Source organism: Eptesicus fuscus, chromosome 4 (genome assembly GCF_027574615.1).
Source record: "Eptesicus fuscus isolate TK198812 chromosome 4, DD_ASM_mEF_20220401, whole genome shotgun sequence".
NCBI classification, from domain to species: Eukaryota; Metazoa; Chordata; class Mammalia; order Chiroptera; family Vespertilionidae; genus Eptesicus; species Eptesicus fuscus.
Genome location: NC_072476.1, coordinates 36,612,097 through 36,624,196, shown reverse-complemented (window position 1 = coordinate 36,624,196; position 12,100 = coordinate 36,612,097). Strand labels below are relative to the sequence as shown.

The following is a 12,100-nucleotide window of genomic DNA, read 5'->3' as shown; positions in this document are numbered from 1 at the left end:
TGCCTGAAAGGTTACTTTATCTTCATTAAATGGATTGTTCCTCACCTTCCTCAATCATTTTCTTCAATAGTTTCTTTAATATTTGGAAACCACAGATTTCTTGCTTGCATCACACCCTAATATTATATACAAACTAATACTTCAATTTTTAAGGTTCCTAAAGTTTTGCCTATTAATTACTCTCCCCTTTAGCTTTCTGTGTATCCAGATCTAGGGATACTTGTCTAAACTTGCAGATATATATTCAGTTAACAATAAACCAGCTGGTATTTTGCACTAACATTTTTCCTACTAGGGTTGACAATAACCCTCCCCCACTCTGTTCTAGTCATTTAGATGCTCATCACTTGTAACCTTCATTAAAATTAGTTTTTGTAATCTACAATGTAACTTGAATATTAGGGGATAAGATAGGTTGGATTGGTTTGGGTGTAAGCAAATTTGATTTAGACTCTTAAAGTGTATGTCTAATTAATAGTTTAATGTAAATGGGACACACCATGTGCAATATATATAGAGAAAAACCAGCTAAAGACAATATTATGAAGTGTTTGTGAATAATTGTTTAGTGCATGTTCTAGTATGTTTGTCAGATTTGTAGTGTCTGCAAACAGTCTCATTTTTTAATTGTTTTACTCAAGAAGGGACATAAATCCCACCTCCTGGGCTGGGCTCCATCACCCTATTTGGTCATTGGGGGGCAGGTGGTCAGATGCGCAGAAGGGCATCTCTGGTTAATGCCATCGCCACCTTGGTTGGGCACCTACGAGATCATGGCATCTTTTCCCCAGTACAATGGGACTTGGAGCAGAGGTGGCTGGGCCGTGTTTATCGTGGGGGGCACTGCTGTTGCTGGGCGATCTAGGACAGGGAAACCTGTGCCATCTTCAAGTAGAAAGACTTGGCACTTCCCGAAAACTTCACTTCTAAACCAACAGGGAATACCCCACATGTGCCTTTCAGCCCTACAACAGAATCAACAGCACTGTGAAACCATCTACAACTCCAGCTTCTCCAGTGATAATCACCACCTTGAAACTCGTAACAACATCTAAAATGACACCAGGCTCACAAATACGACTTCCACCACTTTAAAGTCTACACCCAAAGTAACAAGTTTTTCACAAAACACATCCCAGGAGTCAACATCCACAAGGACCACAACCCACAATAGTTTGGTGACATCTGTTTCTTCATCAGTAACAATCATAGCAATTATAAATTCTAAAGAAAATAAAGGATCAAAATTTGATCATGGTAGCTCTGTGGGTGGTAATGCATTAACACTGGGATTTTTTCTGTTCTTTACATTGAATGTAAAATGAATTATTCAAGAAGAGGCATTCAGTATAGAACCAGTGGGAAGAGGAAAGATTGAGCCCTGGCTCAAGTTTGTTGGAGCATCGTTCTGATGGGACAGGGTGGTAGGTTTGGTCCATGGTCTGGGTACATGCAGCAATCAACCATGAGTGCATGGATGAGTGAACAGAAAATTGATCTCTCTGAAAAAGATAAGTATTGAGGTAAACCTATTAGTTTAAAGCAATGTTCTCTTTTAAAATAGTCTGAGCAAACCCTAGCCCAAGCATGTCAAACTCAATGGCTAACATGGGCCAAATAAATGAGGCATGTGGCCCGTGGGCCACAAGTTTGACATGCAGCTGGTTTGGCTCAGTGGATAGAGCGTTGGCCTGTGGACTGAAGGGTCCTGTGTTCAATTCCGGTCAAGGGCACGTGCCTAGGTTGCGGGCTTGATCCCCAGTAGGGGTCGTGCAGGAGGCAGCTGATCAATGATTCTCTCTCAGCATTGATGTTTCTATCTCTCCCTCTCCGAAATCAATAAAAATGTGTTTAAAAATAAATAAAATAGTGTAAGCAGGCCATACATATAATGTGCGATATATTATATAAATATGTAAAGACTCCTCATGATTACTAAAAGAAAAAGTGTTTGGTTTGGTTTGGATTTCTAATGAACATTTGGAGCACACAGTCAATGCAATGACTATATTCGCTTTTAGAAAATACATAGTAAGGTAAGTCCTGTCCCCTTTCCTGGTGGCATTGGTCACATAGAGCCAGTAACTGGAAGACATCATCAGGGAAGGGCATGATGCTCTCTGGGCCTTCAATAAGGAGCTTGTCACAGCACTCGGGATGTTGATTGTCTCCATTGCTCTCACAAAGAACTTAGTGCCACTCAGGGCTGGAAATGTCCTCATTACTAACACCACACAGCGGAAATGTTATGGCTCAACCAGGTCTTAAGTGTAATTGTAGCTTAAAGTGTCTCTTCAGAAAGCATCAATATTTTATGTTTTAATGCTTAGTACTTGGTTTAGAAACAAAATGCACCCCCTGGAGTTCAAATGCACCCCCTCCCCCCGACACACACACATACACAGATAAAATAAAAGCAGAAACAATACAGGGCTTAGCACTGTTAGCCACTGGACAGCCTGTATTTTTATTAATAACTTCTTTAGAGCTTTCAATAGTAGCTGATATAATTATCTTTTTCCTCTGTAATTTCAGCAAATTGCAATGTTTAACTGGATTTTTAAAGACGTAGTTGTTAGTATTAAATAAGATTATTTGGTACTGTTAGACTATCATCACCAATGGAAATTGCTTTACTTTATTTTCTTTTTATTTTTTTTTATTGAGGTATTATATGTGTACATATCTTACCATTGCCCCCTGCTTTACTTTATATTCAGCTACAATTATATATTTAGTGAATATCTTTATTTTTGTTGATTTCAGAGGAGGGAGAGGGAGAGAGAGATAGAAACATCAATGAGGAGAATCTATGATTGGCTGCCTCCTGCACGTCCCCTACTGGGGCGCAAGGCTGAAACCTGGGCATGTGGCCTGACCAGGAATCAAACCATGACCTCCTGGTTCATAGGTCAATTCTCAACCACTGAGCCACACCACCGGGCTTCAGTGAATTTTTTAAAGAGCTGTAGAGCTACTTTCAATATCTAGAAATGTTTAATGTCATGTAAACACAACTAACTCATGGGGCGATGGTTGCAGGATGCAGTGTGCAGATGATGATTTATTAAGTTAAACACTTGAAACCTGTTTGGTTTTGTGAACCAATATCACCCCAATAAATTAAATTTTAAAAATGGGGAAAACATAGGTTTAACAAAAGAAAACAGAAAACACGATTCTGGAGACAGATGGTAGTGATAGTTGCAGAACAATGTGAAATGTACCGAATGCCCCAAAACTGTACAACTAAGAATAGTTAAAATAGCAAATTTTATATTATATATATTTTACTACAATAAAAAGTTTGAAAATGAAGACTAGGAAAAAAAAAACACTCCTAACTTTTCTTTTTTAAATACATTTTTATTGATTTCAGAGAGAAAGGGAGGAGAGGGAGATTGAGAAACATCAATGATGAGAATCATTGATCAACTGCCTCCTGCCCGGGACCGAGTCCGCAACCCAGGCATGTGCCCTTGACCAGAATCGACTTATATAATTTCTAAAACAACATTTAGAACTCCATGTAGTCAGAAGTAAACGCTAATGATCTGCTTATCAACAAAGGGTTGTGGAGCTCCCCTGGAGCTACGGAACCTACAGATGAAAATGCTCCTTTTCCTGCACTGTAGATTTACTCGAAGATTTGGGAGACAGGGCACTGTCTCTTTATTCGAGAGCAGTGTCCCTCCTAGCCTCAGCTTTATTCTCTTGTCTGTCTTCTTTAATCTTTCACGGCCCTCCCCCACTCCCTCAGGTTCACCCCTGGCCATGCTGAGCGCGGCTCAGTTAGCAAAATAAGTATGCAAAATTCAAGAGTTTTTCTATATACATGCAATAACCAATTAGAAAATATAATGCAAAGATCCCATTCAGAATACAAACAAAATATAAAATGCATAGGAATAAATGTATTTTAAAAAAAAAGATTTGGGAGACAGCATTTTATACTGGAACACCAATGTATTTCGGTATAAATTCTTAGGAAGTTTTTTTAAAAGACATTTTTATTGATAGAGAGGAAGGGAGAGGGAGAGAGAAACATCGATGTCAGAATGAAAGATGGTTGGCTCCCTCCTGCATGCATGCCCCCCACCTGGAGCCTGAAACTAGGGCTTTCGCCTCCACAGGGAATCAAACTGGTGACCTTTTTGTGCATGCGACGACGATGCCCAACCAACTGAGCCACACCAGCCAGGGCTCTTATGAAGTGTTTTTTTTTTTAATTTTTTTCAATCCTCACCCAAGGATATTTTTTCATTGCTTTTAGATAGAGTAGAAGGGAGGTGAAGGAGGAGAGAGAGAGGGAGAGAGAAAGAAAAACATTGATGTGAGAGAAGCACATCAACTGGTTGCCTCCCACAGGCGCCCTTACTGGGCTGGGGATGGAGCCTGCAACCGAGGTATGTGCCCTTGACCAGGAACCGAACCCTCGAACCTTTAGTGTGCAGGCCGATGCTCTAACTACTGAGCAAATCGGCCAGGGCTCTTATAAAGTTTTTAGATGGGAATTTTTAATACAGGAAACATCCTGCTTCCTCATTGGGTATTCTTCAGACCACTCCCCTTCCTCCCTTGCTGAAGATGAGGCAGTTTCACAGTACTGTGATAATGGAGAGAAAAAGCACAGTTGTAGGGACACCAATATTAGCCATCATATTTTGGAGTGTTTTCAGTTTTACAGTTAATAGAGTGCTAGAACGTAAGTTTTGACAAAAGTGGTATTTAGTCAGACTAAATACGAAGATAGTATTTTTATCTTAGATTAGTCAAAGTAAATCACACCGATATCTAATAGTCTAAACATGAGCTAAGATGTTCTAATGAAGCCTGGCTGTGGTGGCTCAGTGGTTGAGCATGGACCTGTGAACCATGAGGTCATGGTTTGGTTCCCAGTTAGGGCACATGCCTGGGTTGCGGGCTCGATCTCTAGTAAGGGGTGTGCAGGAGGCAGCCAATTAATGATTCTCTCTCATCACTGATGTTTCTCTCTCTCTCTCTCTCTCTCTCTCTCTCTCTCTCTCTCCCTTCATTTCTGAAATCAATGAAAAAAAAATGTTTTAAAGATGTCCTAATGAGCATGCAGCTACACTTTATAGGAATTAAATGAAATCGTGATCAGCTTTTGGTTTACAGAGAATATCATATATCAAGAATTTTTTATATAAAAAGATCACTTCTACTCACTGTGCATTATGGCCAATTGATGTGATGAATATGGATGATGAAAATTTATCCAAAATATGGACATAACAGGATGCATGTGACAAACAATGAAGAGGAAATATTATGAAACGTGTGTGTTTATATTAGTTTGAAAAAAGATGTAGACTGATAGGTAAGTTGTATGTTACTAACTTAGCCCTAACTGGTCTTTTAACTACTGCTTTCATAGCTCTGCAAAATATACTTAAAATACATTTTATAGTAATGGAGGCCTTCTAAATTTGTTGTTTTCTTGATATTTCAAATCAGTCAGAACTTTGTAAATAGGCCTGACATTTTCTTGAGAACTTGTTTCTTTAGCCATTTAAAGGTATAAAACCACTTTTTAAGCACTAACTGTCATTATATGCCTTTAAAGTTTCCTGTGCTTTGGGTTTGAAATAATTTAGTTATCTTTTCTCTGTATATTGTAAGTTATATAATTTATTACTTTCCAGCTTTATTGACTGTAACATAGTAAGGCATTTGGGGTTATGTGCAAAAATTGAGGGAAACAGTGATTCAAACCAATATTTTGCTTTGGGGGGCATTTCCTAAGCATAAATTTATCTTCCTAATTATGTTTACTTAAGCATATGTTCAATTTTGTTTGCATCCCTTGAGAATGTATTTACTTGGAGACAAAAGCAATTCAGATGTACATCTAAATATTAGGCAGCCCTGGCTGGCGTGGCTCAGTTGGTTGGAGTATCATTCTGTGCACCCAAGGGTCAAAGGTTTGATTCCCAGGAGGGCGAGTATAGGAGGCAATTGATTGATGTTTTTCTCTCTCAACCCTTCCCCCTTTCTCTCTCTTTCAAGTCAATTAAATAAAACATATCCTCAGGTGAAGATTAAATATTAGGCAGAATCCAATCGATGGTTTTAAAATTTCAATTAAATAAAACATATCAATTAAATAAAATATATCCTCAGGTGAAGATTAAATATTAGGCAGAATCCAATCGATGGTTTTAAAATTTCCTTGGATAATCCATAAAATGAATAATTCAAATATAGATAAATGAGAGTTGGCCGTATATTACAGTGATAATTGTGTATTTTTCAGAAAAACAAATTTAAAGCAAATTCACCTTACTTTTTTTCCTTTTTATTGTAATGACCAGTTTTTGCCATTTCATTGTTACTGAAATCTATTTTTAGAATAAAATTTTGTTCTCCAAGAAAAAAAAAGAAGGGGTAAAAGAAACCCACCAAAACACAACCCACTGAAAATGGCTCCCAGATCTGCACTTTTAATCCACGGATAATGGGTTGCTATGAAGTTAGCAGAACATTGTTACATCTGAGGCTGCGATGTCATCATAATTAGAGTAATGGTTTGGTGAGGTGCTATGAGAACTCCCATCACTACCAGCAGTGATGGCTTCAGGAAAAGACACTTGTCCTGTCTTACCTAAACTGGCCAACAACTGTTCTGATGAGAATTCAGATAAGCTTGCTTCTAAAAAGTAAGTACTTAAGGGTTTGGGAGTTTAGGTTTTTTGTTTGTTTGTTTTTTTCAATCTGGGAACTACACAAATGACACAATAGTTTTGTACACCCCCTGGCATCTCCATGGAAAGCTTTATGTTCCAGAGGAAAGCATTGAGTGTGCAGGGAAAGAAAGTCTGACCTGAGTGTAGAGCATGTTCTAAATTCAGAAGCTGAATTAGTGACAGCTTTTTGTGACTGGCTAGAGATTCCTTCAGGCAATGGGTAGGCCTGAGGTGAATCATGATGCTCTGTCTTCTCCATGAAAATGAGGTTAAAATGAACATGGTGAGCACATTGTGAAGGATGGCAGGCAGTGGGAGGGACAGACACTGGCCCTGACTCTTGATCTTGGTGATACTTAGGGATTTAATGGGTTGGTTATCTCTCAGGGGAGCCTCAAACAATGGTACAGCTCTCTGTCCTGCAGCTGCCTTCATCCAAGCATCATGGACCAGGCACAACTGCCTCCATGCCCCAGAGTGATGCCAAAATGATTGTATCTAACTCACCAGATACCTTTTCTCCTCCCCTTCCTAATCTTCAGGTGTAGTGAGATTCATTTGCCACGGTTTTCATTAAAGCAAGGGCTCATCCCAAGACGTTATGTTATGCCTTGGAAAGAAAGCATGAAATTCAGGAATGCAAATCTGAAGGTATTTTTCTATAAATATTCATAATAAAAAACCCTATGCTATCCTATATAATAAAAGGCTGATATGCAAATTGTCCCCATGGGTGGGAGTTCCACTGACTGGGAGTTAGATGTGCGCTGACCACCAGGGGGCGGCACAGAACATGGTTGGCGTTGGTAATGTGCTGGCAGTGGGCGGCAGTGGAGGTGCTGCCACCCCAATGGGCCCCGAAGAGAGTGGGACCACGGCGGGATGGTGGGGCAGGTGAGCGGGTGGCGCCAGGCCAAGGCCAGTGCGAAGGGAGGCCCTGGCCGGTGGTAGCAGCAGGCAGCTGGGGGAAGGGAGGCCAGCAGCTGGCAGCTGCTAGAGACCCTACCCATGCACAAATTTTGTGCACTGGGCCTCTAGTTTAATATAATGAATAGACATAATAATTATATAATAGCTATTTTAAAATTTATTTTGTATTTTTCCAGCTTTATTGAGAAATAATGGGCAAATATAATTGTATATATTTAAAGTGTACAATGTGAGGATTTGATATACACTGTGAAATGATTATCAAGATAATGTAATTAACACATCCATCACCTCACATAGTTAACTCTTGTTTTTGTGAGAATGCTAAAGATCTACTCTCAGCAAGTACACAATGCTATGTTATTCACCGTGGTCACCACTCTGACCATTAGATCCTCAAAACTTATTCTTCTTACTACTGAAAGTTTGTATCCATTGACCTATATCTCCTCATTTCTAAGCTCCTCCCAGGCTCTGGCAAACACCATTTTATTCTCTGACAAAAACATTTGATGCACTCACCATAAACTTGCAAGCAAAAGTTCATATCAATATATTCTCCAATAACCATTTACAATCCTAAAAGTAAATACACCAAAGATTTCAGAACTCTCCATCTACCTTTTCCCCACATAATACCGCTTGCAGTTGTTAAGAAGCTCATCAGAAATAGGGCCCATTAATATTAAAGCTACAGTACAGAGCATGTATTTTTAAAGTTGTGCTGCATATTTAGGTTGAGAGCTATGGGAACAGTTTGGCTAGATTTACAGATAAGACTCGTTGCCCATTCCATGCTCCTATTCAGCCAGTAGTTTCGAAACATTTTCCAAATTCAGACTGACTATTCACTTTGTGAAAAGGTAAGTTGTTTCTTTAAAGAAGAATAGAATATATTGTAATAATCAGACTACAAGAGGAGATTTCAAGTTAGGATTCCTAGAAAGAAATGTATATCACTAATTTGCAAATTTCTAATAGATAAGCAATTAATGTTGAATAAGAATATACTTTGCCCAGATAGAGATGACATTACAAAGAAAAAGGACTATTACAGCCCGAATGGTGTGGCTCAATGGTTGAGTGTCAACCCATGAACCAAGAGGTCACCAGTTTGATTCCCAGTTCAGGGCACATGCCTGGGTTTTAGGCTCGATCCCTGGTGTGGGGTGTGCAGGAGGCAGCCGATTGATATTCCTCTCATCGATGTTTCTATCTCTCTATCCCACTCCCTTTCTCTCTCTCTAAAATCAATAAAAATGTATTTGAGACCTAATTGGTTTGGCTCAGTGGATAGAGCGTCAGCCTGAGGACTGAAGGGTCCCAGGTTCAATTCTGATCTAGGGCACATGCCCAGGTTGTGGGCTTGATCCCCAGTAGGGGATGTGCAGGGGGCAGCTGATCAATTATTCTCTCTCATCATTTTTGTTTCTATCTCTCCCCTCTCCCTTCCTCTCTAAAATCAATAAAAATATATTTTAAAAAAAAGATGAATTAAAAAAGTACTTGAAAAAAATGACTATTATGATATAAAAATATATCCTAAAAATATGGCTAAATTATTTTCTTATAAAATACACAAATGCAATGTAATAAATAAAGCTACCATTTGCCCTGAAGTGATTATTACATAAGTATTTTATGTGATATTTTGATAACAAAGATAAAAACTAAGGAAATAAAGACTCAAGTAACAGCCCTAGACAGCGTTCTTAGTGGTTAGAGCATCGGCCCAGGCACCAAAGGGCTGAGGGTTCGATTGCCAGTCAAGGGTACAGACCTGGGTTGCAGATTTGATCCTTAGCCCCCGATGCATGTGAGAGGCAACCAATGGATGTGTCTCTCTCACATCGATGTTTTTCTCTCTCTCTCTCAAAATCAATGGAAAAAAATATCCTCGGGTGAGGATTAACAACAACAAGAAGATTCAAATAACAGACTTATATATCAAATTTATATGGTTATTAAGATTTTCTACAATCTTAATATTCATGTAATTTAGGCGCTTATCAAGTCACATTTTCGATGTTCTTAATAGCTTTAGCATGGTGACAATATTAGTACTTATTTTTCATTTACTAGAATAGAAGTACAGGGTGTAATCTTTGAGATGAAGTAAATAATAAAGAACTGTTTTGAGTGCATCAAAGCACTTTTTATTCTTGAACTTATTATAACAACATAATTTCTTTTTAAAAAATATATATATTTTATTGATTTTTTACAGAGAGGAAGGGAGAGGGATAGAGAGCTAGAAACATCGATGAGAGAGAAGCATCAACCAGCTGCCTCCTGCACACCCCCCACTGGGGACGCGCCCGCAACCAAGGCACATGCCCTGGACCGGAATCGAACCTGGGACCCCTCAGTCCGCAGGGCGACGCTCTATCCACTGAGCCAAACCGGTTTCGGCTCAACATAATTTCTTATAGCTATTTCACTTTTACAGTTTAGTTGACAATGTTTCTAACAATTTTAAAATACAATTAGTGCCTGGTCTACAGAACATCCCACCTTACAGAGTAAAAGCGAAAATCAAATGAGAATGAAATGAAGCGAATGTGCGTGGAGTGAATGCTAGCTGTGCTTTCCCTCCCTCTCTCTTTTTTTTTTTTAAATATATTTTATTGATTTTTTACAGAGAGGAAGAGAGAGGGATAGAGAGTTAGAAACATCGATGAGAGAGAAACATCGATCAGCTGCCTCTTGCACACCCCCCTACTGGGGATGTGCCCGCAACCAAGGTACACGCCCTTCACCAGAATCGAACCCGGGACCCTTGAGTCCGCAGGCCGACGCTCCATCCACTGAGCCAAACCGGTTTCGGCTCCCTCCCTCTCTTTACTTTCACTACTTTCCTGTGGGAGGTGACATAACTAACCACACAGAAATGAAAACACAGCATAGCAGAGATGGGGCTGCATCTCACGACCAGGCCAGAATGCTGCTCAGCAGTATCGAAGAATCAGAAATGGATGTATACCTGACAATAACCTCACGTAGCTGTTATTTATCCAGCCACAGTGCAGCAACATGCTTTCTGTCTAATATACTTAGTAGCTGGCAAAAGTTTTTTTTCACTCACATGTAACATTTCACTCAAAACTCAAAGAATCCTTTCATAATTTCTATTTTCTATTTGAGAAAACTGAATCCCATAGGGGGTAAATGACTTGTACAGGCCATGTGAATAGTGAAGTTAAAGTTCGACCAGCGGACTCCAGGTTTCTCTCTTTAGTGTGCAGTGCGCACGTCTTCCTGGTGCTCGGGACACTGGCGAGAGGGCACTGCTTTTGAGAAAGGGATGCTGCTCTGTCCACTAGTAGACCTTCCTTCTCCACAGGGAGAGTGAGAAAAACTATTGGGCAGCTTCCGTCTTAATCCCATAAAGTGACGTTCGGGGTCATATACAGCAGTGTTGTCTTTTTCTCTTAGCATGCAGAAATGTGTGGGATCTATGCTGGCCCTCTGGAAGACTCTCTGTTTCTGAATCACAGCGAAAGGCTCTGCCACGGGGAGGACCGCGAAGCCGTCTGGAAGAAAGGCCCTCCCGAGATAAAAATCACAGATATGCCTCTGCATTCACCTCTCTCCAGATACCAGAGCACTGTGATTTCCCATGGCTTCAGGCGGCGGCTGGTGTGATGAAGGAATAAATGTTTAAGTCCATCGTACATTTATAGCTCACCTACAGGTTCAGTTTAAAGGCTTATAAGTCAACTGCATACGTTATACATTATAAAAGCTTCAGGATGGAAAGAGGCTCAGAACATCTGAGATCAAGTGGGGGAGCAAGGAAAACTGTCTCGTTGAAATTCATACCAAATAGCTAAGAAATGCGACAGGCCAGTAAGCCAGGACAATTGGAATAGGGAAACTGGGACAGACGGCTGGACAAACTGGCAGAAAAATTTACAGTAGTTATACCAGGTCACCTCCCTGGAGATAACACGTAGGCCTCAGTTGTATTTCAGCTCCAGGCCCAGAAAAGCAACAAAACTGGGTGGGCCACCCATGCCAGGACCAGCCTCTTGCCCTGGAGCTGACCAATCAGTGGAGACCACAACCCTGAGAGAGCACATCTGGAAAACTGATGAATATTCTGCTGAAACCCTCCCCTGAGAACTCCCCTAAAATCCCTGAGAGAGAGAGAGAGAGAGAGAGAGAGAGAGAGCGAGAGAGAAGCCTCAAGACAAAGTACCCAGGGGGTTCGCTCCCTCTAGGGAGCACGCCTGCACCATCCTCTTCCCTTTCTCCTCCCCTTTTCCCTTCGCCCTCTTCTTTCCCTATAGGTGTGTATCTCCTAAACGCCAAGAGACCCCACAAGACTTGCAACCAGGGGAGCAATAGGCAGCAGCAGCTTGTCCCAGGCTAACCCCCTAAACCTGTCTCCAAAGCCCCCTTTTTCTGACTTCTCAGTGAGCTAAGGCAGCCCACTGGGCTCTCTGTTGTTGCTTCATTGT

The 12,100-nt window shown here is 40.5% G+C and overlaps 1 protein-coding gene and 1 long non-coding RNA gene across 2 annotated transcripts in view; one reads left to right on the top strand and one right to left on the bottom strand.

Annotated features, from left to right (window-relative positions):
• Nucleotides 1–12,100, bottom strand: part of LOC114231505 (uncharacterized) — an 88,464-nt gene that overhangs the window by 7,632 nt on the left and 68,732 nt on the right. The gene's annotated exons all lie outside the window — the stretch shown is intronic.
• TEX43 (testis expressed 43) lies at nt 6,555–11,311 on the top strand. Its single transcript, XM_028145166.2, has 3 exons — nt 6,555–6,680; nt 7,250–7,358; nt 11,073–11,311. The coding sequence occupies exons 1-3, from the start codon at nt 6,592–6,594 to the stop codon at nt 11,280–11,282; spliced, it is 408 nt and encodes a 135-aa protein (XP_028000967.2). The 5' UTR covers nt 6,555–6,591; the 3' UTR covers nt 11,283–11,311.

What these genes read in the sequence shown, in the direction of transcription:
- TEX43 (XM_028145166.2), top strand. Translation starts at nt 6,592, where the DNA reads ATGGCTTCAGGAAAAGACACTTGTCCTGTCTTACCTAAACTGGCCAAC. An exon ending in GATAAGCTTGCTTCTAAAAA is followed by an intron (nt 6,681 to 7,249) that starts GTAAGTACTTAA and finishes CCTAATCTTCAG; the next exon opens with GTGTAGTGAGATTCATTTGC. An exon ending in TCAGGAATGCAAATCTGAAG is followed by an intron (nt 7,359 to 11,072) that starts GTATTTTTCTAT and finishes TTTTTCTCTTAG; the next exon opens with CATGCAGAAATGTGTGGGAT.